The sequence below is a fragment of the Canis lupus genome, chromosome 5, assembly GCF_048164855.1.
Source record: "Canis lupus baileyi chromosome 5, mCanLup2.hap1, whole genome shotgun sequence".
NCBI classification, from domain to species: domain Eukaryota; kingdom Metazoa; phylum Chordata; class Mammalia; order Carnivora; family Canidae; genus Canis; species Canis lupus.
The window spans coordinates 7319271-7346254 of NC_132842.1; the positions used below are offsets into that span (position 1 = coordinate 7319271).

The 26984-nt window shown below is 42.4% G+C and overlaps 1 protein-coding gene across 17 annotated transcripts in view; it reads right to left on the minus strand.

Moving 5' to 3' along the window:
* The window catches only part of KIAA1217 (KIAA1217 ortholog), a 433418-nt gene that overhangs the window by 86441 nt on the left and 319993 nt on the right, over window positions 1-26984 (minus strand). For 16 of the 17 annotated variants that reach the window (XM_072825344.1, XM_072825343.1, XM_072825342.1 and 13 more), the window contains 2 exons: window positions 8194-8392; window positions 4118-4211 (listed from right to left, as the gene is read on the minus strand). In XM_072825344.1, the coding sequence (XP_072681445.1) occupies window positions 4118-4211; window positions 8194-8392 (293 nt within the window). Of the gene's footprint in view, window positions 1-4117; window positions 4212-4817; window positions 5126-8193; window positions 8393-26984 lie in introns of those variants that run through there. The other variant, XM_072825357.1, reaches the window with a different exon arrangement.

Here is a 26984-nt window from a genome sequence, read left to right on the forward strand (position 1 = left end):
GGCTCCCTGCAGGGAGCCTGCTTCTCCCTCTGCCTGTGTCTCTGCCTCTTTCTGTGTCTCTCATGAATACATAAATAAAATCTTTAAAAAAAAAAACAACAGTACAAGTACAAGTGAAAGGACGCAGATTTTTTAAAAAAGCAAATTCATACACACATGCATCGGTAAAGTCCACTTGAGCATACTGAAGACCATTTATGGGCAGGAGGGAGAAGAGTTAGTGAATGAAGCAGGCTGAGATGTGTTTGAACGTAAGCAAGAGATTTAGAAATGGCAGTTTAAAATAGAAACCAAGGTTTCTAAGAAGACCATTTATTGGTATCAAGGCAGAGCTGAAATAAAAGAGGCCTGGGATGCAGGGACTGATTTTGGTATTAGGAAATTTAAGACGTAGGGCCAGTTCTGGGGAGGGTGTTCTAAATGAAAATCTGGGAGCTGTCATATCTAAGTAAAAATGAAAGATAAACAAGAGGGAAAGAACTGAATGATAGAAGCCAAAAATCTCAGGAAGTCATCTCAAAGTGTGCTAGAAGGTGGAAAAGCCCCCAAACTGCAGAAAAAGCCACTGGGTTTGGTGGACAGGAAGTCACTGGTACCCTCCGAGAGCCACAAGATGGAATGGCTCATCTCTGAGTTGTACATTTGTGAATTACCAGCCCTGTGAGTGAATACCTAATTTTGCAAGAGGGCCTCTTCCATATGGTGAGCTCAATCCCTTGGGAGCTAAATTTCAAAGCTTTCTATCTAATTTTGTAAGGAAACAACAGCCCTGTGATTAAATTAGATCGGGGTGATTTGCACCCACGTGCAAAGAATCAGGACCCGGGAGTGCTCAGTTCCAGCAGAGAACCACAAGTCTCCTTCCACAGACTCGCCTCAAAAGTGCTCAGCTAGCCGCTAAGTGGAAAACAAGACACATGTTTTCCCTACCAGGCACATATTCTATGCATGCTCTGGGGCCCACAGCCTCAAACTTAATACTTTAACACGCTTCCTGAGGAACACCACCACCATCATAAAACTGCTCTGGTGATTCTTGTAGATTCAGTCTCATGCCTTCTCTGGTTTCACAGGTTAAGATCTGAAAGTCCTCATTTAAGGGCAGTCTCGGAGGCCACGTCTCAGTTTTGGTGTCCCTGTTTCTGGGCCTCTGCTCTATCCAACCAGTGTCTGTCTTGAGATGTGTGTTTACCGGTTGTGAGGGGACAGCTGGGCAGGCTGTCCCACGCTGAGTCTGGGGGCCGCAGGTTGAGGGTCAATGACACCAGGTGTGGGGCTGCGTGCGTAACCGCCTCGTACGAGGAGTTATCATCAAATTCCTTCATGGCCACGCGCTCATTGCAAACATGTGGAAGGGTGAGGCTTCCCTCAACCCATCATGCAGCTTGGTTTAGTCTATAACAATTGATCCCTGCTCTGTTCTCTCCTTCCATTCTTCCCCATAAGTGATGGGGTAACACAGCTGGGCTCCAGGCCGGACTCAGCAAAGCCTCCTCTCCTTTAAGCTACATTCACAGAGAAGGAACGAGAATTCCAACCTCCACAAGCCAAAAGGTGAGGCTGAAGGAATTTCATGTCTGTTAGCTTCTGGAATCTGTGAAGAGGGACCAAGTGACAAACTGCAGGCCTGATGGCACCTCGTTGCTTTCAAAGCCAGGTTCTATTTCTTGTTTCTTTCTTTTTTTTTTTTTTTTAAGATTTTATTTATTTATTCATGAGACACACAGAGAGAGACAGAGACATAGGCAGAAGGAGGGGAGCCTGCTGTGGGACTCGATCCCAGGACTCCAGGATCACACCCTGAACCAAAGGCAGATGCTCAACTGCTGAGCCACCCAGGAATCCCCTATTTCTCGTTTTTAAAGTTGTCTTCTCGGAAACCTAAAAGCGTGTCTGTGTACGTTTGTTGTCTTGACATCTGGGGCCAACAGCTGAGTTCCTCACACAAAAATGCTGTCTGAAGGAGGCTGTGGGCCACACCAAAAGATTGTTAGGGTCTCGTTTAAAAGTAAAAGCAGAACTTGACTGAAACCCAGGGCAAGAGTTCTGAATTCTGATAGGGCTTTGTCCATATGGTTGATATTTGAGTCTCCACATGCTCACTGCTGGTCCTTATGTCAGGACCACATCTGCTTAAGAGTTAAAACAGGTGTCCTCTCCCCACCATAAACAGGATTTTCGGAGGCGATTCTGGGGTCCCCGTGTGGGCTCTGCGTAACAGAAACAGAACTCAGAGTACCGTGTAACTCCAGTTCGAAGGCCAGACATATCAAAAAAATAAAGACATCCAAGGGAACAAAGCCTCTTATGAATGTTGCTGAGAAAGAATAACAAAATAATAAAAAGCAAGGATACAGTAACAGTCAGTCCGTGTTTCGTGATCAGCATGACTCAATCTGTCTTCACGTGGTGCTGGTTTACATTTAAAGTGTAACTAGCTAAAAATAAGCCTCAAAATCCTAGATTTTCTGAAGTAGCAACACAGCCCTCACTTCAAATCGCACATCATTTCTGACATAAAAAAAAAGCAGCAGTTGAGGACGTAAGAGGCCTTTCCTCCCCAAGTGTGGGCTCTGATCCCACAATGTCATCACTCATATTCCAGTCCAGAATTCCCTAGAAATTCTTCCAGCACTTTCTATCGGTTCTCCTGGCCTCTTGGTCCTAAGCTCATACGCTGTGTGGGGTAGGCAGAACCAAGGTCCCCCAAAGATGTCTGCATCCTAAGCTGCTGAACCTCTGACTACACAAGAAAGAGGGATTAAGGTTGCTAATCAGTTGGCCTTAAAATAAGGAAATCATTGTGGCAGATTGGATGAGCCCAATGTACTCACAAGTGTACTTAAATGTGGAAGAAGGAGGTTTAGAGATGTGATCACGGAAGCCGGGTCAGAGAGATGCTGTTTGGCTGAGTCTGAAGATGGAAAGAGGGGACTGCAAGGCAAGGAATGTGCGTGACCTCTAGGAGATAGGGTAAAAAGGAAACATTCTCTCTAGAGCTTCCAGAAAGGAAAGCTGATGGCCTGCCGATGACCCCTTGAATTTACTGAGGACAATGTTGGACTTCTGACCCCTAGAACTGTAAGATAGCAAATCTATGTCATGTTAAGCCACTAAACGTGCATTAATTTGTTATAGCAGCAATAGCAAACTGATACATCCCGTCGAGAAGCAGAGACAGCCTCACCTTGGGAATGCTACCTACCACAGCACTAGGACAGGCAGTGCCTTGGGCTTCTTTGGCAAGAAAACATATTCATTTACTTTTTTTTCCCAGTTAAACTCCAGCATGCAGCAGAGTGCTAAGCCTCAGAAAAGATGGTAGAAAATGGTGCAGCAACTTCTAAATTTGTGTGTGTGGTGGGGAGGAGGTACAGCTGGAGGGCAATGTGGCTCTATTGTTAGAAACTCCATCCCTTTTTAGCAAACCTGCATTAATATGATTTTAAAATCTGTCTTTTTCTGTTTCCCTGTTCTTTTCTCTTCAAAACATCCCTGTGTGCTTTGAACGTTTGGATAATCTTCTGAGATGATCTAAATCTAGAGAATTTCAGCTCCCAAATCATGCAGATTTTTGGACTATGCCTTGAACGTGATTCAGATAAGGTCGGATAATATTTAATACAGTACAGCAGCAAACAGTCCTGAATTAGAAGGTGAATAATTTATTTAGAATGCTAAGGCTTGCTTGGAATAGCTGATATAAGAATATTAATAGGTTCTACATGGAATTTTACAGGGGTTTGTTGTTGTTTGTGTGCTAATTTTGTTTTAATTGGAGGAAAAATAGCAAGAGATCCTCTGAGTAAAATTAATGTACATGGACCAAGAAAGCTTTTAGACAAAGATTTTCAGGATCCCCTTGGAGTGAGGACACAACTAAACTCCATGCTTACAGATAAATGAGGATGCATCAGGCTCTATTTCAGTCCCTTTGCCCCAAATGTCTGGGAAACCTGATTTCTTTACCAAGAACAAATCATGAATCATCAGACAAGATGAGCAGTGAGAAGCCCTGAAACCCGGTGTTGAGGTGTCATAGCATCTGAAGACCGTGCCAGAAAAAAGGATGGTCTGACCCATCAAATAAAATTAGAAATGGAACAGAAACACTTACCCTCATGTCTCCGTTCACAGTTTTCGGCGTGTGGTTGAATGCATGTGCAGGGTCCTTGTTGTACACTTTGAGGAGCGATCTGTCCTGAATGTTCCTGGAATCAAACACATCAATGACTATGGCAGATGAAAGGAGCCTTACTTTGGCCATTCCCTTTGCCTGATCTCTGCAGGATCAGGTAAAAGACGTGAATAGACAATCCAACTGCCGTCTACTGTCAACTGGACAAAAAGTTCTTTCAACATAAAATCGGCAAAAATAAATAAGGAAGAGGAGAAAAGTGACTTCAGCTTTTCTTTCCTGTCTTTGCTCCTCTGGAAAAAATACTTGTTTTCCCTGTGATCCTCCAGCCACAAATACAGGTGAACGTGGACTCCCTTTCCAGATTTAAGCAAGGAAAGCTAACACTTTTAGGGACTGTAAAGCTCCAATATTTACAATAGGTTCAAAAGGATTTGGTTAATATTTAAATATTTAATAGTTTACTTTGCCCAAACACCTGGTTTTCTGCTTATCTTATGAATGCACACAAAGGAAAATGGTTTTTCCTTCAAACGCTTTCGGCAAGGAACAGAGAATGTATTTGCGGTCCAGGAAAAAAAATACCACAAAGATCAAAACTACTGGTATCTTTGTAATGCCTTTCTTTTCCTCCCGTAGTGGCTATTAAAAATACTTGTGTACACACAAGCTAACTTACTGGATGTGTAGGGTGTTCAGAAGGAAGAGCAGCAGCTAGAACCTTCTGCTCTTCTGTTTCTCCTTCTGAGTCCAGCATGTAGAGCGCCGGAGTCCATCACACTGCGGCACAGGACAGAAGTCCCACATCTTGCTTGGAGCCTACCTTAAAATTATTTAAATGCATAGGAATGTCTACGAAGTCCTCCTCCGCCCACATTCAGCTCTCATCGCAGAAGGGCCACCTGGGGCACTTGCAGCGCCATCTACGCCATCTACGCTGTGTCCCTCCAGGGCCGGCGAGCTGAGCTCTGGGGAATGTGTGCACAAAGAGGCATTCCTTCCTCCCAGGTGCAGCCACACGTTCTGTGGGCTGATCGCAATCTCTGGGATTCCTGGGTTATGCTTTGTTTTAAATGAAGTGGAGGATTCTTGGGACTAGTCTTGCCTTCCTCCTTTAAATATCTGTCAGTAATTGCTTTGAAGCAATGACTAGCCCAAGCTTGCAGGGTTTCTCCAGACTTCAAGGAGCTCATTACAAGCTGGCGGAAGGGGGAGCATGCAGCCCTGGTTAGGTTACTATGAAGGCAAGAGCTCACAGAAGGTGGGGGGACACGGGGATCCACTGAAGGGAAACCCCACCCCCACGTGACAATATGAAAGCTGAAAACCTCAGCTGAGCCATGAAAAAAACTTTGTGTGATTCTAAAGGTATTTAAAATACATGAGGTTGGTTTATGATTAATTTAGAAACATGCTCATCCAAGATGAACCAACAGTAAAGGCCCAGATTGCGTTTACCATGGCAACATTTACAACACGGAACTTCAACCTAAATGCTCTATAGCACTTCCCTAAGGAAACACAGTGGTGAAATAGTTAAATGCTTAACAAATACACTCGCACTTCAAAAACACTGGATGTGAAAGGAAATTTACCTCTGGGCTCCAAAAATTAAAGCCATTGTCCTCAGTGGTGATCTACATGGTATATTTTGCAGGGGGAGAGAGAGAATGTATATAGTGTTGATGGTGAGAATTTATCGTACCATTCAAATAAAATATAATTGAGATATTTTATGCATATAAGCAAAGAGAGAGAATAATCCTTTGGAAAATTCAGACATAGGATCATCTAGCATAAACATATTCATCACCAAATAAAAACGCTTTATCCACTTAAATACTTTTAGGTCCAAGATCCCTGGGTGGCTCAGCAGTTTAGAGCCTGCCTTCGGCCCAGGGTGTAATCCTGGAGTCCCGGGATCGAGTCCCACATCGGGCTCCCTGCATGGAGCCTGCTTCTCTCTCTGCCTCTCTCTGTGTGTCTCTCATGAATAAATAAATAATCTTAAAAAAAATATTTAGGTCCATTTTTATAGGTAAATCAAAACACTGAAAAGTAAAATTATAGATAAACTTATAATTCAGTAACTTCCCCATCAAACATTTGAAATGAGATTTTTAAAGAATCACTTTCACAAATGTAAACATATTAAATGAAAATTGTTAATGTTTAAAGAAAGGATCTCTTCTTCTCTCAAGCACTCTTCATCTATTTTATCAACTGATTTTGCATCAAGGAGAATCATCTCAATTTGAAAGTTGAGGGGACTGTTTCTTCTTTGTCTTCCCTCTCATTTCTTTCTCCCTCCTCGACTTCCTCACGACACTCCAGAAGAATGTGTAAAGGGAGCCCTAGCAGGAACACTTTGAGGTTTGGGAAAGGACCTAGAAAATCATGACTCATTGCAATTTAAAAATGCTTGCATGAAAAAAAAATTTTTTTAAATAAAAATAAAAATGCTTGCAGGGGCTGCAGGACAGTGGGGTACAACTGTTCCAAATAACTTCATCAGGCTTGAGCTCCATAGTCAAAAGTGGCTTTATGTCTTTTCGTACAGATTTAGTATTGCCATTTCTCTCCAGTCCTCTAACTGCAAAACATGGCAATTCAAGAACATTGCTATAAAAACACTACTTGGGATTATATGACCACAAACATGCTCCTTAGATACAATATGATTACTTCATATTTATGTTTACGCTCTATAAATTCGATTTTTTTTAGTGACAGGCTGATTAATAATTTATTTCAAAAAACGAACATGAATTTTCTGATACTCATGAATATTTAAACACATCTTTTAAAGGTAGCAAGGTTGTGCAATAGATGTAGCACTATACCTTAGGGCATGCATCAAACTTTGAAAGCCTTAAATGACTCATACACACCTTGGCACACGCCTAAATATGTCATTTGCAATCATCATTAGATATTTATCAGTTTACATTTGTTATGCACTAGAGGCATATTTTTAAAAGGTGGTTTCTATTAATTTCATGATGGAGAAACAGGGCATCCTGCTCTCCCCATGGGGCAGGAACCCAAAAATCCACATTGTGGACGATCAATTGAGCAGGGAATATTCTGAGGGAATAAAAAACCTTCACAAATCATGTGGACAATCAGGTCTAGGGCCATGCCTGAAAATGAATTGGCTGTGTGATCTTGAATAAGTCTCTTAATTTTATGCATCTGAGCTTCTGGTCCCATAAAATAGAAGGGCTGAATTAGTTACTAAATAATTTTTTAAGTTCTAAAATGTCTAGGGCTTTACTAGTGACTCCTTGTTTGTGCTAATTTAAGTTCTAATTTGTCAGGCTCTTTGGCTGGGAGAGATCAGATGGGTCCCTTTCTCTCTGGACATACCACCACCACAGTAGATATGGATGCTTTTATTTCTGTGCCCCCTTCAATAGCATGAGTACACTGAGCCTCATTTGAGGACACATCCTCCTCGGGGCCCTGAAGAAAGCCCACCTAAAAAGTAAGATCCTTTGGTAAGGCCAACTATTTACGAAAAACATGGAGATAGAGAATGCTTCTAAGCCTCTTTTCTTGTGGACAATAGCATAGGGTCTGCTGCTTCTGCTCTAACCTGCTGGTGTAAATAATGGCCCAATGGGATCATTGCCTAAAATGTTCATAGTCTCTGTGGGGGAAAAACACTTGAGAAAGAGCCAGGGAAGTTCCAGTCACAAGCATGGCCTTATGCTATTGATCAAGTCTTTCTAGCACCTTCTGGGCCTCACTTTCCCTAACTTTTAGATAAACAGGGGACTAGACTGTTTCTTATATTCTTTTCAGAGGTAATAGGCCAAGATCTAGGCGGGAGAAGTCTGTCCTCATCTTTGTAAACCAGACCTTATAAATGGATTATAGAAAACAGATAGTGAATTCACAGCTGGGTAAGGTGAACCTACTAGTTAGGGTAATAGTAGCCTTCATGGGGACACAGAAAGATTAGGACTCAGTAAAGCTGTAGCAATGCTAACTGCAGTATGGTGGACACACACACACACACACACACACACACACACAACGTAACAACCTACCTTACATCGTTTAGTTCATAATAGACATTTCTGCTTTCATCTTTGATGTAAATGGCGACACTGGGCGATTCTAGCATCTTCATGGTGAGCTGCTGCGGAAAGGCACTTACGAAGAGAGCACGGATTGTGTCTGCACTTGTGATTTCATTCGGCATCCTGAGCTGCTTGGTTTCATCCCCATACTGGAGATAGAGAACCCCTGCATGCAAGATGAACACAGTCATCAGTCCCAGATCAAGATGCCCACAACACGCAGCAAAAGCTTAGCCATTTCTGTCTTACCACAGGCAGTAAGGGTTAGGACAAGCTTGGGAAGCATGTAATAGGAGATGTTTGTTTGGAATTTCCAAGGAATGCACTTTCTGGTTATCACACAAACATTCACTTTTATTCTTTGGAGTCCAGGCAGATGTTAAAGAGGCTAATTTTCAACTATTTGAAAACCAAAAGGACAAGAAGCTACTCTCTGGTAGCCTAAAGCAAAAAACAATACTTTATTCCCTTGAAAGGTATACTTGGGAATTTGACCCTGTAGGATGGTGTCTCTCATGTTTTTCATTAACTAACAACATAATCATTACAGCGAGGGGTAAGCTATATAGTTCACATCTTTATAATCCATTCAGAAACATTTTAAGGCTACAACATTACTGTGGCTCTAATACATATTTATTGAATGTTTATACCAAATGAAACTACAACAAGAAAAGAATCTGGCATTCCAATGCTTCAGAAAGAAAATGGAACAAGTCAGTTACACACAAAAAACAAACAAACAAACAAAAAAAAACAGAGGCATAAGATCAGAGAATTTTAGAGTTCTCAGGGCTCCAATGAACCATACCTCAAATTATTCATGCCCCTGTGGGGTGTGGTCTCTTCCCACATTGACTCTGGGCTTGGCCATGCGACTTGTTTTGACCAATTAGCATTAGCAAGTAAAGTGCAAAATGGAGACTTGGTAAGTGCTTACACACTAGACCTTGTCCTCATGATAAGTGTGGTCTTGGAGACTCACAGAACCAAGTTTCTGCGAATCCAGCTGAACCACATGGGGAGGCCACATGAAGAAGAATGAAAGCCCTCACTGACGGCCCCCACTGAGCATCCATTCTACAGCCACCACCACTGGCCAGTCATGTGGGTGGCCCACCTTGGGAGGAGAACCCCCAGATCCAGGTGACCTGCCCCAGCTGCTGTCACATGGAGCAGAAATGGGGTGCCCCCTCTCAGCCCTGCCCAAAATACAGAACAAAGCAAACATGTAATTGTTGATTTAATTCACTGTTTATGGTCACTAGTTATTCAGAAATGTATAACTGAAACAGGGTATCAAAGATCCTGACATTTAATTTGAATCCACTTATGAGAATCTATTGAGGACAGACCAAGATTGCTCAAGTAGCCTTTGGCAGGAGAGACTCAAAAGAGAATAGAATATGGCTTCTGGTTACAATCAGGCAATTCATGCAACAAATTTGTCTTTAAGTCCTCCTGAAATTCCGTTAAAGTGAGAGTGAAGAATAAAAAAGCATAAGTCAAAGAATTAAGGGAATGAGAAAGGAAACAATACCAGACAAGAGAACACCCAACACCTACATCTTCAAGGGGAGAAATCCACATAAAACATGCAGGGCTAGGAAAGCTCCAGAAGCAAAGCCCCAGATCCCTCTGAGGGGAGAACTGCAGATTGAGCATGAGGCCTGACCGAACTTCCTTTTCTTTTTAAAGGTGCTGCAACCCGTTCAAAGCTTTCCTTCTGTCCCACTCAGCCAACTGACCCCCCATATCCATAATAGACTAAAGAGATAGAGTCAATCAGGCCGGATTCTAGCTCACACGGCACGGGGGAGGGTGGGCGAGGTGCCTCCTCACAAAATGCTTGCAAAGGGGTGACCCGCAGTCAAGAACCTGGAGGAACCTCTCTAGAAAAGCTGACTGGCCTGTGAGAAGAGACCAACAGATTTTTGAGAGTAATGATCAGGTTGTATATGGTCACTCCATTGCGAAACAGCCCAACCCATATATGAAAGCTTCCGGTTAGTATGACTGTGCCTCCCTCACACACTGGCCGATTACCCAGGATTTTTTTTTAGATTACCCAGGATTAACAGACATTTTCTACAAACCATTAACATGAAACACCAAAATAAACAGAAAAAAGGAAACTCAGAAAAGATGAGACAGTCCAAGAAAAGGGGAACATTTAGAGAGCAAGAGTCCACTCTGGGAATCGTGAGAGTAGGAATTAAAATTTCAAGGAGGAAGAAAAAGTTGATGAAATCTCAGAAAGTAGAGCAAAAAGACTATGGGACAGGAGACAGTGGAAAACAATAAGAAAACCAGAATCATGGGGCAACTGGGTGGCTCAGCAGTTGAGCATCTGCCTTCGGCTCAGGTAGTGATCCGGCGGTCCTGGGATCAAGTCCCACATCGGGCTCCCCACAGGGAGCCTGCTTCTCCCTCTGCCTATGTCTCTGCCTCTCTCTGTATCTCTCATGAGTAAATAAATAAAATCTTCCTTTTTTAAAGAAAAACAGTCATTTCAGAGCACCCCCAAGTCTTACGGGAACTGGGATAAAATGGAGATCAAGAAAAGCAAAAGTTTTACAGAAAGTATTATAAAAAACTTTCCCCCCAAACTGAAGGATCTGAAATCAGAGATTGAAAAAGTCTATGAAACACACAACACACTCACGCTTGTCATGGAGACATTCCAGCTGGCAGGGGGTAGCGGGGGCGGGTGGTGGTGTGGAAAACAGAAGTTCCTACAAGTTCCCAGAGAGTTGGGGAGAAAAGTCACAAACAAAGGAGCAGGAGTCAGAAAGGCATGAGCTTTCTCAACAGCAACCCAGAAACCAGAAGACAATAGAGAAATAGCTTTGAAAATCCAGAGGGCTATACTTTTGATCTAGATCTATATCCATCCAGACCATCCACCAGGTATTTAGGAGAGTTGGCTTCTCAGCAAGGCCTTCTCTCACCACCCTGTCAACATTTCAGCACCCATTCTCCCTAATACTTCATACCCCACCCTTGTTCCATTTCTATTCCTCAGCATTTTCCACATATAATTCATATTTTAACTCTTGCCATTGTTTATCATCATTTTTTCCTTCTAGACTGTAAGTTTCAGGAGGTCAGGGATTCTTTTTAATGTTTTTGCTGTTGTCGTTCACTATGGTACCCTTAGGACCCGTAGATACCACCTATTACGTAGCAGGTTTTCAATAAATGTTTGTTGAATAATGAAACAGTGAATGATTTATCAGTCATCCAATAGCAGTGTTCATTTGGGGGTCTATCTAAGCTACAAGAGCTTTTGCTACATGAAACAGCCTCATAACCTTATTCTCGATTTGTATACACATTGGAATTACTTTCTGAAGTGCTGTTTCCTTGATTGGAGTAGTCCTTTCACATTGAGCATAAGCAGCTGAATTTCCCCTCTCAGCTTCTTCAGGGAGCTAGTTTTTCCAAATATCCATGCTGTTACACATTCCTCAGGGTTCAGAAGAATCCTTTCAAGTCTGTCTCATCACAGATCTTGCAATTTTTCGCCCCAAACGGGAGACGTGAGGACTGTCCCATGTGATCAGTAACGCCACAGCAAAAGGCCAAAACCACTCTTGCGGCCTGGGCCCCAACCATGCCTGGGCGAGGCCCCTGCCAATGGGCCACTTATGGCCTCACTCCAGTCAAATATCACAGCCTCATTCACCCAAAGGGCCTGGTTTTCATTCCCACATCTGCATTCTGTACGTGTATGTGCTTGAAATAGAATTTGTAGGCTCTGAGTGAAAAAAAAAAAAATTGGGCCCAAATTACGGTTACCTCAGGGTCTGGCTGGCGCAGCTGCCAGCTGGGTACACAGTCCAGTTATAGATCGTGAAAATCCGGAGAAGACGGGAAAGATGCCTTTACAAACAGAGGAGAATAGTCTTTTTACACTTGATTCAGTTTGCTTTCTCAATTCAGGAGAGGTATTTAGAAATGCTTAAACTCAGAAGGAAATCTCTTAATCTATCATGGCTGTTTATTGGCACAGTGATGAGGTTCAGTACGCTCTGGCATACCTTCCTAGCTCTGAGCTGCGTCGTCTGCTCCAGATTACTGGGAAAGTCTGAAGGACTTTGGACCATAAACTCCCTTTTTATGAAGAAGAGAAGAGGACAGGGAAATGCATTTATGGGACATCTGCTATGTGTCAGAAATGGTATGCACGGATTTCACTTAATCAGCCCTGCCTCTCGGGGCAGGTCAGTATTAGAAGCCCCATTTCACAGACAGGGAAAGCGAGGCTCAGAAGGTCCAAGTAACTTGCCTGAAGTAAAAGCTAGTAAACAGCTAACTAGCCTATATATCCCATTATGTTCATCCACAGACCCGAGGTTTTCTCCCTTGAAGCCTAGGGCCTCTGAAATCCTGCACTGAGCCACATCCATCTCCTCCACCATTCCTCTCTGGACGATCTTAGCTGTCCTCACACTTTTCGCCTGACCATCTGCTTGACAATGCTGAAGCATGACAGGGGGGCAGCTCAGAAAAAAGATTCCCATCTTAAGTCAACTTAAATGCAGACATGTGGTTAGAAACAGTCCACATGCTGAGAGGAGCGGGGGAAGGCACAGGGCTCTGGAAGCAGCAGAGTGTTGAAATGAACCTCACGACACTTGGAGCCATTCTAAGACGCCAGAATATTCAAGAGTTCTTTCCCCTCAATGGTCCTGCGGGGGCAATGTGGATTTTTCACCAAGAAGTCCTGGCCACATTTTATAAAAAGCAAAGTACACTCAGCAGGTCATGCTTGTACTAAACATCCTCAGGATCTTTTCAATCTCAGAATCAGTTCTAGGGGCACCTGAGTGGCTCAGTGGTTGAGCGTCTGCCTTTGGCTCAGGTCGTGATCTTGGGTCTTGGGATTGAGTCCCACACGGGGCTCCCTGTGGGGAGCCTGCTTGTCCCTCTGCCTGTGTCTCTGCCTCTCTCTGTGTCTCTCATGAATAAATACATAAAATCTTTAAAAAAAATATTAAAAAAAATCAGTCCAGAACATGGGACATCTCAAATATTTTTTATTTTGATATGGTATGCAAGGATTTTCACGCCATCGCCTTGCTTGGACAGAACGTTTGTGCCCCTCCCCCACCAATTCTTTTTTTTTTTAAAGATCATTTATTTATTTATTCATGAGAAACACAGATTGAGAGGCAGAGACATAAACGGGGGAGGGGGGGGAAGCAGGATCCATCCCTGGGTGGCGCAGCAGTTTGGCCCCTGCCTTTGGCCTAGGGCGCAATCCTGGGGACCCGGATCGAATCCCACATCGGGCTCCCGGTGCATGGAGCCTGCTTCTCCCTCTGCCTGTGTCTCTGCCTCTCTCTCTGTCTCTCTCTGTGTGACTATCATAAATAAATAATTAAAAAAAAAAAAAGATACTCAGTCTGTGGTGGGGTGCCTAGATGGCTCAGTCAGTTAAGTGTCCAACTCTTAATTTCAGCTCAGATCATGATCTCAAGTCCCATGTCTGGCTCTGTACTCAGCAGGGAGTCTGTTTCTCCCTCTCCTTCCACTTCTCCCCCTGCCCCTGCTCTCTCTCTAAAATAAATAAATCTTAAAAAAAAAAAAAAGATATTCAGTCTATGGTGATTTGTTCTAGCAAATGGACTAGTACAGCCCTCAGGCTCCTATTCCTGCCTTCCTATCTCAAACCATGCCACATTCCCATGGTACTACAGTTATACTGGAAATCTTATTGTTTTGTGAACTTAGCATCATATTTATGTTGCATGCTGTGCCACGACCTTGGGTGATCTTCCTACCAGTTTGCTTGCAGGCACACTACCATCTCTAAGCCATTTCCCCCAGTCGCTTCTCCATCACTTTTCCACTAAGAATTGAGGAATTAATTTTCTTACTTATGTGCTTATATGATGTTTTACTGAAATTGCAAGCATAGTTTTTATTTTTAATAAGAAAAACATAAATATGAAAATAGCTTTTTTATACTTGTAAAGTTGGGAAAGGTTTTTATAATACAATAAACAGTGTTGACAAGGGTCAGGAAAATGAATTTTCTCACATACCACTGTTGGGAAAGTAAACGGACACCATTTCTCTAAAGTGCTATTTATTTATATACGTTATAAGCCCCCCAAATTATAAATATGGTTTGAGCCAGTAATTCCATTTCTATATATTTATGCACAAAGATATAATTATCAGGATGCTCAATAATGCATTACCTATAAGAATAATATGGGGGAATTCCAACATTAGGGGATTCATTTAATAAATCACTTAATAAATCTATTCATTGAACACTCTGCTGTTATTAAAAAGAATTCTAGAAGAATAAGAGAAAAACTATGTTTGTTAAGTGATAAAGCATACTATAAAACAGAAAGCAACTACATTTGCAAAAGTCTATTAATCACCTTGATGGCAGTGATGAATCCAGGTTTTATATCGTCTAAAGATTATACAGTTTTGAGGGACTGCTTTAGGAACCACAGTACAAAATTAGAAACATAAAATTCAGTTTGAAAGTTAATTATTTACTTATAGGGACTGAACCTTGGTTCTATCAGGCTCATGATAAATCTATCTATCTGATAACTGTACACCAAAATGACAAGAGTGGTTGTCTTAGGGTGGTAAGTTCATGTTTGATAACATTCTCTAAGATTTTCTGTACATTCTATTCTCCATTTCCTAAAAGAAGTATGCTTTGATTTGACCATTTGAAAAGATAACCCCCACTGATCTAAAGAGACTGGCCAATTAGGGATTCTACTCAGTAAACTGAGTAATTTTTTTAAGCCAAAAGAGATGGGCCACAGGAGACTCCTCCTATAAAAACTTCCAGTGGAGTTGGAAGAAGGTAAATCGGCATCTGAAATGGGAAAGACATTGGTATTTAACATAAACAAAAAATAGTCCAGTATAGTTAACATACTGGAGTACCCTTAAAGGGGTTGAGGTGGGGCCCGTAGGGAAGCCTTCATCCATTCACTACATAAGCCCCTATGGTGTAAGACCAGGTCTTATACCAGGAATGGGATGTACAATGGTAACCTGCTCATCACCCCTTGTGTTCTAACCCTTCCAAAGTTTTCACAATCGACACTGTTTTTTAGAAGTTAGCAATTCATACTTAACACCAGCTGACATTCCGTTTCAGACACAGCAGCGATTTCAAGACAAGTCTGCGTGTGTTCCTTGGAAAGCTCTAGCATGCCCTCAGATGTCAGTAACTTTTTCCGTCCCAGAGAAGACCCATGCTGCTATATCCCTTCCTATGGAGTAGCTTTTCAAGTAGGTGACAAAGCTGGTTGGTGACATTGGCCTTGTGGGGACGAAGATGATAACAGAAAATTTATTCTTTAAAAGAAAGTCTAGATGCTCTTTATTTTTGGAATAACTGGACTCTCAGATTTCAGTATCTTTGTTTTGAGTAAACGCCAAATCTTTGCATTGGTATATGAAAATGATCATATCAATCAAACCTTTTTCTATTCCATTCAGATACTTGATATTTAAAGGCAACATGAGACTTTGTTAAGTCTTTTATCTAATTTATCTTCTAGTAGTTATAACTGAGGGATTATGGAGACTCTCAGAGAGCTCCCTAACAGAGAATCTTCATGAAAGGCTAAATATTTCCAGGAAAATAAATAGCAGTTTTGTGCCAAACTCTGACGTAGAATGTGCTTTAAAGGCTCATAATTGTGGAGCCATCTGTGGTAGCATTGTGGAAGAACATGTTAAAGCAATAAGTTTGTTAGAAGTTGAATATGATATGGTCTTGTCCCCTCAACAACCTGACAGACAACAGTCCTAGACAGAGATCCTGCTCGGGGGCACTCATTTTTGACACAAAGTCTTAGTAATGGCACCATTAGTGCTCAGCCTCTTAGCTCTGTTTTGTTCCAGACAAATTGGTACAGTTGGGACTCAAGGGATATGATAATACCATTGGAGTGAGCATCTCAAGGCATTTCTCTAAAAAAATGCCTTGAAGAATCTGTGGATGACTTCTGGAATGCAAATTGTGTTCAAGTCATGAATGCATCAGACGCTGATCTTTAGTACTGGGGCCCTATTCATTCCCAGTGTATCTTACTGGGAAAATTTTCTAACTTTGTTAGAAACTTGTCTGTAGGGACACCTGGGTGGCTCGGTGGCTGAGCATCTGCCTTTGGCTCAGGGCATGATCCCGGGGTTCTTGGATCAAGTCCCACCTCAGGCTCCCCATGAGGAGCCTGCTTCACCCTCTGCCTATGTCTCTGCCTCTCTCTCTGTGTTTCTCATGAACAAATAAATTTTAAAAAAATTTTTTAAAAGATTTTATTTATTTATTCATGAGAGACACAGAGAGAGGCAGAGACACAGGCAGAGCAAGAAGTAGGCTCCACACAGGGAGCTCGATGTGGGACACTATCCAGGGACCCCAGGACCCCGGGCCGAAGGCAGATGCCCAACTGCTGAGCCATCCAGCGATCCCAAAAAATTTTTAAAGAAAGAAAAAAAACAAAGAAACTTGTTTATGAAGAAGCTATAATGCAAAGTCACTACAGACCTTGTAGCAAAGTCAATGGAGTCAATAATCTAATCTTAAATGTCATTCAGCAATTGAGGCAGAAAATGTATGAAAATTCTGTGAGAAACACAATCGAGTATGCGCACAATAAACCGGAACTGGATTATCTCTTACACTTAAGGTGAGCAGTCAGCTAATTTAAACATTGCAAATGTCCGGGGCACCTGGGTGGCTCAGTAGTTGAGCATTTGCCTTCAACTCAGGTCATGATCCTGGGGTCCTGGGATTGAGTCCCACCATCAGGCTCCCTGCAGGGAATCTGCTTCTGTCTTTGCCTCTCTCTGTGTGTCTCTCATGAATAAATAAATAAAATCTTTAAATAAATAAATAAGTAAATAGATAAATAAATAAATAAAATACATCTTTATGTGTGTTCTGCTAGTATTAATCTGAATCACAGGAAACTAGTAAGAGGAAAAACTTCAACTTTAAATGCAAGTCCTTAAATAAAATACTAGCAAAACAAGCCTAGCAATGTGTGAAAAAAATCATGACCAAGAAGAATTTATCTCAGGAATATAAGGATGGTTTAACACTGGATAGTCTAGTCTTAACACAGCATGCATTAAGAAATAAGGAAAGGGATGCCTGGGTGGTTCAGTCAGTTAAGAGTCCAACTCTTGATTTCAGTTCAGGTCATGATCTCAGGGTCGTGAGATCAAGCCCTGAGTCATGCTCTGTGCTGAGCACAGGATCTGCTTGAGATTCTCTCTCTCCCTCTGCCCCTCCCTCTGTCTGTGCTCTCTGAAAATAAAGAAAAGAAGTAAGCAAAGAGAAACTATTCGATAATCTTGATAGTGTCACAAAAATGTGAAGGAAAATCCAAAATGCATGCATAAATTTAAAAATTTGAGAATTAAAGAGAACTTTCTTAACTTGGTGAAGGTATCCAACCAAAAAACCTCAAAGAAAGGTAATGCTTCATGATGAAACATGAGAAGCATTCTCTTTAAACTAAGATCTTTTAGGGGCGCCTGGCTGGCTCAGTTGACAGAGTATTCAACTCTTGATCTCAAGCTGTAAGTTTGAGCCTCACGTTGGGTGTAGAGATGACTTAAAAATAAAATCTTTAAACTCAGATTTTTTTTTTTTACTATTGCTGCGTCTGAAGTCAGTCTCGCTAGCACAGTTAATACACGAACAAGAAATAAAAGGCATATGGATTAGAAGGGATAATCAGAACTGTGATTATTTTAGGTGATGTAACAGAGAGTCCATGGAAACCTGGAGACACGTTAGAACTAATAAGGATTCAATATGACTGAATGATATAAGATCAGTATCTAGAGTCAACAGCAACCTTAAATATTAGAAAAAAATAGAAAATGTAGTTTAATAAAAATATGTATAGCAATACTCTGGCAATTCCAAAGAGCAACAGTAAGAAGGAGTCCTTGCTCTACCAACTATTAACACTATTAAAAATGTTGTTTTGAAAAAAAAATGTTGTTTTGGCACCAGGATAGAACAAAGAGCCTAGAAAAAGACACAGGTTTTATGAAAGCTTGACATTTGACAGAAGGGAGGGTACAAATCAGTGGAGAAACTATTGTTTAATAAGTGGTATCAGGAAAACTGGTTCTCCAAATAGAAAAAGTAAAAAACAAAACAAAACAAACAAAAACCCTTTCTTTACACCATAAGTAAAAATAAATTCCTGATGGTCTAAAGATCTGTGAGATGTTAAAAGCTAGGAAATTTGAAAAACATACCAAAACATGGTACCTTCTCCTGGCAAAGCAGTATAGGGACTTTTAAAAGAAATAAAAACCAAAAGTCATAGAAGAAAAATACTGCTTAATGACACTACATTAAAATGAATATTTTTATTATAAAAGACATTATCAACCAAGAAGACAAACCACAGTCTGAGAGAAGTCATTTACAACTCACATGCTCTACCAATGATCGGTATTCAGAATAACTAAGGAATCTTATAAATCAATAAGAGAATAGAAAATGGCAATAATAGATATCCAAAGATGGACATAAAAAGGCAAGTCACAGAGGAAGAAGTACCAGCAGCCAATAACCATAAGGGTGCCCAACCTCACTCTTAATTACGGAAATAAAAATGGAAACCATGGCATACCATATCATACCCAACGGAGAGACAAAAAGTCCATAAACCCAATAACCTGAAGTATTGGCCAGCTCACAGAAACCACAGTCTGTTACTCATTGCTGGTGGAACACCCGGGAGAGCTGAAGATGCGCAACCCATCCCCCAGCTATTTCTTTAAATTATCCAACACAGATTAAAGTCTCAGATGTGAGCCCTTGTTCTAGGATATTCACTGCAACACCATTCCCACCAATTTGTTCTTGGTGGTTTATTCATATGATAGAACAGTAAACAGCAATTACAATGAATGAACTAGAACCAACTCTATCAACATGGATCAATCTCAAAACCATAATGTGAGAATGGACACAGGATGTTATAAAGGATACAAGCAGTATGTTCCCATTGATGTTACGTTTTATGACACATACATGCTATTTATGAATACACCAGTAGAAGCACCAAAAGTTGCGTGGCAGTCACATCCCTCAGCTTCACCGTGTACTTAGCTCTGGGAAAGAAGGAGGGGAAGGAAAGGAGATGGAATTTTACATTTTGCTTCTTTATAAATGCCAGAGGACTGAATCATTGTACAGAACGAGAGCTTTCCTTTTGGGGTACCTGGCTGTCTCAGTCAGAGGCACATGCTACTCTTGATCTTGGGGTCACGAGTTTGAGCCCCACGTTGGGTATAGAGAATACTAACAACAAACAAACAAAAAAAACTTAAAAAAAAAGAGATAATTTGCCTTTTAAAATTTGACAGATACTGGAGTGCCTGGGTGGCACAGTCAGTATCAGACTCTTGGTTTTGACTCAGGTCATGATCCCAAAGTCATGAGATTGAGCCCCACATCGGGCTCAGAGCTCAGGGCAGAATCTGCCTGAGATTCTCCCTCTCTCTCTGTCCCTCCTGCATGTGCTCTCTTTTGCAAAAAAATAAATGAATAAATAAATCTTTAGAAAAAATTTGACAGAAGCTTACAGAGCACTTGCCACATGCCAGATACTGACCTTTCCATATATTAACTCTTTTAATCTTCTCTATGAGGTCACTACTGTAATTATCCCCATTTCACAGATGAGGAACACTGAGGCAAGAGAAGTGACTTGACTCACTCTCCCTCTTAATGACCGTAACCATTGTACTACACTGTCTCTCAGGTGTTAGACAGATGCAAATAGCTGTGATAAAATATTGGGTATAAAAATTCTATAGTACAAAGCAAAGGGTAAAGGCCACAAAAGGAAGAACTAGATTTTCTTAACGATAAGAACAAAAGTGTAAAAGTATAATAATCATGGTCTCAGAAAAAAATTAATTGACCTTCCAGGGATATGAGAAATGCAACTTTTACAGTTTCCAATGTATGTTTTCAAAGTACCAGAAAGACTCTAGCTATAATTCAGAGAAAAGCCTATAACCATCCCACTAGGAGACTTATACATCCTGCATTTTCTTCAATCATAGGCACAGAGATCATGGATGTTAGTAAGAAACCCTCTGAGTTAATCTGAAATTTATTTTCTTTTCTGATACTTTATTAGGATTTTACATAATAATAATTATTATGGATGAATAAATATGTCTTTAGAAAAGTTTTCAGTATGACATTCTAGTTTTTATGTTATTTACATATAGATTTAAAAAACCCACCGAGGGGCACCTAGGCAGCTCAGCGGTTGAGTGTCTGCCTTTGTTTGGCTCAGGGTCTGATCCCAGGGTCCTGGGATCGAGTCCCACATCAGGTTCCCCGCAGGGAGCCTGCTTCTCCCTCTGCCTGTGTCTCTGCCTTTCTCTGCATGTCTCTCATGAATAAATAAATACAATCTTAAAAAAGAAAAACACCCCACCAATATGTAGTATTAATTTTACTATTCAGAATTTCTTTTATTTTCTACTATTCTGTGAATATTATTCTGCTTGAAAAGGTAACAACCTATTTGGTCCTCAAGCTGGGGGAGAAAGACATTGTAAGATGTGGGTGAGATGAGCCTCTTCTGTCCCCTTGTAGGCAAACTCCAGGATCACCAAGGAATTCCCAGAGGGAACTTTCTAGGTAAGTGGGAGCAGAGCTGCTTCTTTATACTTTGATATGCTAATGGCAATAAAATAAAAACCATTCTTTGATGAAAAATGTTATAAACAGATGCCTGTAGACCCAATCTCTAAGATCCTATTCCATAGGGCAGACTCCTACTATTTGAAACTCATGTTTAAAAAATAGTAAATGTGGATGCTGGGACCCCCAAGAGCCTTGTCTTCTGGTGGCATTTCTTCCATGTCTTTTCCCTTCCTGTCTCCCAGTGCCCAGCTGTACCCCTTGGCCTTCTCCTAGGTCCAGGCTTCCACAGGGGCTCCCATCCCCAGTATTGCTAGTCCCTGTGGGTCTGTGACTCTTGTGGAACTCATCCACTCTCTAGTACCTCTGGGAAATATTTTTGAGGAAAAATAGCCATCAGTCATCAGTCAATCAGTAAATGACTGGTCATTGCCACCCTGAGGCCTAGGGGTGCATCCACTCGTCACCAGGCCCAAAAGAGGGAGCTGTCTCAGTCAAAAGGTGACCCTCTGGCCACAGGCAGCCATTGAGGGATATTCAGGAACACTCAAATGTTACTCCTTGCCTTTCTGCTCCCCAGGTCTGTTAGAGAAGGCAATGCAGGGCGTGTGGCTAACGAGGAGGGTGAGGCATGCACTGGGCAGAGCAGCTGTTCCTCTTCTGGACTGTTTTTTCTCAGCTTCTTCTTAGGTGCCTGAGGGGGAGGCTCAGAATTCTTTTCCAGAAAGTGATGAGAAAAAGCGTGTGGGCAGTTTGGGGGAATTCATATCTCACTGGCCTTCATTTGGAGCTCTTAAAAAAAAAAAAAAACAACAACCCAGAATTGCTGTTTCTCCTTATGACCCAAAAACATAAGGCAATCCACCTAATGCCAACTCTCCCAGGAATGATCGACTTCCTTAATGTTTGTGATCGGATTCCATGGAAGCGCAGTGCTTATGTGCCTAAGTCCCCATGGAATAAAAGCCAAACTGTGTGATGGAGGAGGAGCGTGGCAAAGGGACCACTGCCCTGGGCACCACACTTCAGAGCCTCTCCCAGCTCTAACATAGGTGCATGCACCCCAAGTATGAAGGGGTGATGGAGGCACCACTCTTTGCAGGGCATGTGGAGGGCACTCATCCACGTGAGCTGGGTAATGGCTCACATTTGCATCGTGGAAACGAGGACAAGGCGAGGGGTGGGCTGCAACAGGCTGGAGGTGGGGAGGGCCTTTTCCATCTCGTGATACAGCACAGAACTCTTGTGAGCATTTTTGAAGATTCTAAAATCAAATCTGGCTTTCTATGTGGTCACAAAGGTATATTTATCAAAGTATGAGGATAGAGCATATTTTATCTAACCGTTTGCCAGCTTGATTTATAGCTTTAAAAATATTTAGACAGATGGTATATGAGCCCCTGTGCTCTTGCCCCAGGCAGGCTTGAGTGTGGCAGAGAAAGATGAGACATGTTTCCCCAATGTCAGCATCTAAGTTAGGGATAGGACCTTCCTCACCTTCTGGCGTTCAAGTTGGTGTGTGGTCCACTCTATCAACAGGTGATTTTCAATTTATTTTTTGAGTAGTCCTGATGGAAGCAGGTACCTGAGAGTCCTCTGCTTCTCCAGGGACTCAGGTACTTTATATTTGGTTTTATGTTAGGACAGGCGGAGTCACGCTGAGCTGTTTTTAGTATCTCTACATTTTATACATTGGTGAAGCGCTTTTGGTATTATTTAAACTTTGTATTTTTCCTATTCCTGTTACATGCTAATTGTTCTGTTATTTTGTTCATAACCTGATTCCTCTGGGTTTTCAGTAGACTTTCCCTGGCTTGTTGTAAAGATTCCCTCCAGCATGACAGGCCACCGCCGTCCTGGGGACACTCCCAGGCAAATCCAGCCAGGCTCCAGCCTCAAGTGGGCAGTGACAGAGCATGAGGCAAGTTGAGTCGGTTCCGAGGCTTGTCCCTGGCCTCCTGCCCGCTCCCCCTCCCTTTGTCTTCCCTGCTCTTCTAGGATCACTCCTCCTGTGTCCTCGGGTCCATGCCAGAGGGTGTGGATCTTCTGGAAGCCTCCACTGTATCCTCTGTCATTGCCCCTGTGGGGAGATCTGGAATGTCCTCTCAGCTCCAGCCAGAAGAATATAGGGGTCCCCAAGAGAGCTATTGCTTAGGAGCATCCATAGAGATGGCACCGTAAAGGCCCCAGACTTCCAAGGCCGGGGATGAGTGCTCAGGATCACTGTCGTGCATGCAGGGTATGTGAGCGGAAAAGAAAGGGGACAGTGGTTGAGGCGGACCGATTGTTTGGGTGTTCTAAGTCCTTTGGGGGTACTTGGCCTGGTGGGGAAGAAGGCGTCTCAAAATTTTTGTCAGGCTTATCCAATTTTCCCCAAGCTACCCTTCTATGCCATTTCCTGCTTTAAGAGCAAGTGGAAAAGTGCACAGGGGTAAAGAGATGAGGCCACGCTCTACTCCCTCCCCCCAGGGCCCCCGACAATGCCCAGCCCCCAGCACGCAGGGGCTCTGAGGCAGGCCTGGCTCTGGGTGCTAGGGAACCTCCAGGGCCTGGTGTGACAACTGAACTTTCTCATTGTTCTCAAAAGGCCCTGAAAGACTTTTTATTGTACCTTTACCTCCTGTTCCCCTCTGGTACTTTCCGAAGAGGCAGGTAAGAGACATCACACATGGTTACTTCCTCCTCCTCATTTGCCTTTGAAGTTGCAGTGCTGCCTTTTAAGAGCAGCTTCTGTTCTCAACCACAAGGTCACGACACAGAACCCATGTCTGAGGGTGGCTAAAGCAGCTCTGGGAGTGGTGGGTGGGGACGGGCCACGGTGACAAAGCATCCTTGCTCAGCTCTAGGTCCCAGGGTCTCCTTTGTCACTGTCGGTAAAATATCACCCCCTGCTTCCAGATTCACCATAAATAACCTTCCTCCCTCTCTCCTCACTTTCATAGGGAAGAGGCCCCCCTCAATGCCTCAAGAATTGTTGACAGTCCTACTAAAGGCATTGGGCAAGAAGCCACAAGCCCTGTGGTACCTGTACCTGCTCGATTAGCTAAGGAATAAATCAAGCCAAGTTGTTGACCTGGGCTGCCCTCATCATAACATGCATTGGATACGTTGAGCAACCTACCGCTTGCTAGAAGAAACCTGGAGAAACAATACCCAACCCAAATTACTACCACTTACAGGCATCCGTGCATTCTCTTGGCTTTATTTTCTGTAATAGCAATTCAACTGATATATAAACATTATGCTTTAAAACAAGCATAACAAAAGGAAGAATAATAGACTCTGTCACTTTGCCACAGCACGAGTGATTCAACCTACATAGTGCACTTCTCTAAGTTAACACAACTAAAAGTGGAGCAGATTGATCCTTAAAGGAAAGCTTGAGCAATAGAGAACGTTCATGAAGCTCAGGGCCATTTCAGATAACAGAGCAGGAGCTCAGTGCTCACTTCAGCAGAATTAGTACCATCAAAGACAGATTTCATTCACTCGAGAAATATTTATTGAGTGCCTGCCACACAGTGTTCTGAAGTTTGGGGATATAACAGGAAGCTCAGAGGTCTTAGTTTCTATTGATGTACGAGAGACAATAAGCTCATAGACAGGAAAGGGTAGAGTGTGCCAAGTAATAGGGAATAAAACAAAACAGGGTGTGGGGGACACAGAGCAGTGGGGTGGGAGTGGGTGGATTGCTATTTTCTTAGCGGTAGTTGGATGACCCGCTGGTAAGGTATTTGAAAGAAATGTGGGAGCCGGTCTTGTTGATATCTGGGTGGAGAACCACACAGGCAGAAGGAGTAGTAAGTTTCCTTGAGGAAGGAGCACACTTGGTGTGTTCCAGGAACAGCAACGGGCTAGTACGTTGGGAGAAAAATGAATGAGATGGGGAATGGGATAAGGGGAGATTTGAAAGGAAGCAAGTGGTCAGGCTGTGGACCCTTGCACTCTCAGTGAGCTGGGAAGCCAACAGGGGGCTCTAAGGTGGTGAGATTTACTTACCAGAGTTGCTGTGTTACGAGCTGATTCGAGCTGATTCTACCGTAGACAAGGACTAACATCAGGAGACCCCAGGAATTTCAGGCAGTCAGACAGGAGAGGGATTGTGGTGGTATGGACCTGGGCAGAGTACTAATGATGGTGAGAAGTGATCAGATGGCTGGATATATTTTGAAAGTAGAGTGAATAGGATCCTCTGAGAGTTTAGGTATGAAACGAGGTCAAAAGAGTCAAGGTGAATGGCAAGGTTTTGGCATTTGTGAGCAACAGTCAGGAGGGGGATGCAATTTACAGGGATAGGGAAGACGCGAGAAGGACTAGGTTTTGTTGGAACTAGAAATTCATTTTTGGACCTCTTATGGGGGTGATTTCAAATAGAAGATGTGAATTATTGATCTGGACTTCAGGGGAGAGATTTGAGCCAGAGGGGTCATTATCATTGTAGTGGACTGAATGTTTATGCCCCACTCCCCAAATTCCTATGTTGAAATTCCAACTCCCAATGTGACGGTAATTGGAGGTGAGCCCTTTGGAAGGTGATAAGGTTTATTTGAGGACATAAGGGTGGGGCTCTCATGGAGGGATTAGCACCCTTATAGGAAGAGACACCGGAGAGTCTGCCCTTTTTCTTTCTCCATCTGCAGGTACCAAGAAAAGGCCATGTGAGGACAGATAGGGAAAGCAGTCATCTGCCAGCCAGGAAGAGAGGCCTTACCAGAACCAACCATGCTGGCAGCTTGATCTTGGACCAGCTTGTACAAGCTTGATCTTGGACAAGCTTCCAAGCTTCCAGAACTGTGAGGAAATAAATTTCCATTGTTTAAGCCACTGAGTCTATAGTATTCTGTTACGGCAGCCCAAGCCAATCAAGTCAACCATACAAATGGTGACATTTGGCACCATGGGGCTACACCAGACCACCTAGGGCAGTAGTATAATTGAGAACAGATGAAGTCTGGGGGCTGAAGCCATACCGATGGGTGAGAAAATGAGAAGGAACCCAACAAAAAAAGGCCTGAGAGGGACAGTCAGTGAGGTAGGAAGATTGCTGAGTGAGAAGGGTCCAGGTAACCAGGGAAAGCACATGTCTTAAGGACAGGAAGTGGTCTAGCATGTCAGGTGCTGACAAATCAAGTCAAAGGAGGGCTAGTTCAGATGTGGTGGTCCCTGGTGACCTTGACCAGAGATATTTCCATGGAGTGGTGGGACTGAAGGTCTGAATGGGTGGGTTCAAGAGAAACCTCAGGAGAAGAACTGGATACAATACTTATAGACAACTCTTTCCGGTGATTTTGTCAAAATGGAACAGTAGCTGGAAGGGGATTTTGACAAATATGGGGAGCTTAAGCTAAAGCATTGGGTAATCCAGTCTCAAAATAGTCCCAAATGATTGCTGAGGGCTGACAAGCAAGTCAGATGAGACACAGCTCAAATGCCATCAGTAATTATAGAAATATTTTTAGAAGGTTCAGATTTCTTTGACCAAGTGTTTCTGTGGCATTCTTACAGTCTGAATGGAAAATTATAACAAACAAAAAAGTGCACAGGATCTTTCTTTTAGAATTCTGCAGACACAAATCAATTTGGTTATGGTAATGTCCAGCTATCTAGCTGGAGCTTGTTCCTCTGCAGTAACCCACCCACTACAATGACTTCTCTGGCTTTATAAGGCACACTCTGTGCATGAGTTGGATGGTCCTCCCATAGTCTCTGTGGTATGCTTGGCCAGAAGCAAAAGCATCAATTTCCATTAGCAACTTCCTACTGATAGTATCTGGTCTCCAAATTCCAAAGAAAAACTAAAATGTTTCAATGTTCACAGCTAGACTCAAGAAAACATACTAGTGTCTATTTAGATGTGAGACATGTTGCAAATAGAAAAAAAAAAAAAGAGAGAGATCACACTGGAATTTAAATTTTCCATTGTTTTCCTTCTCTCTGCCAGAATAAGCTTGCCTAAGATTACTGATGCTTGCAAATATAATGGAAAAAGGCTGTTCTGATTTAAGAAAATCATATATGTGTATGTATGTATATATGTGTGTGTATATGCATATACATATAT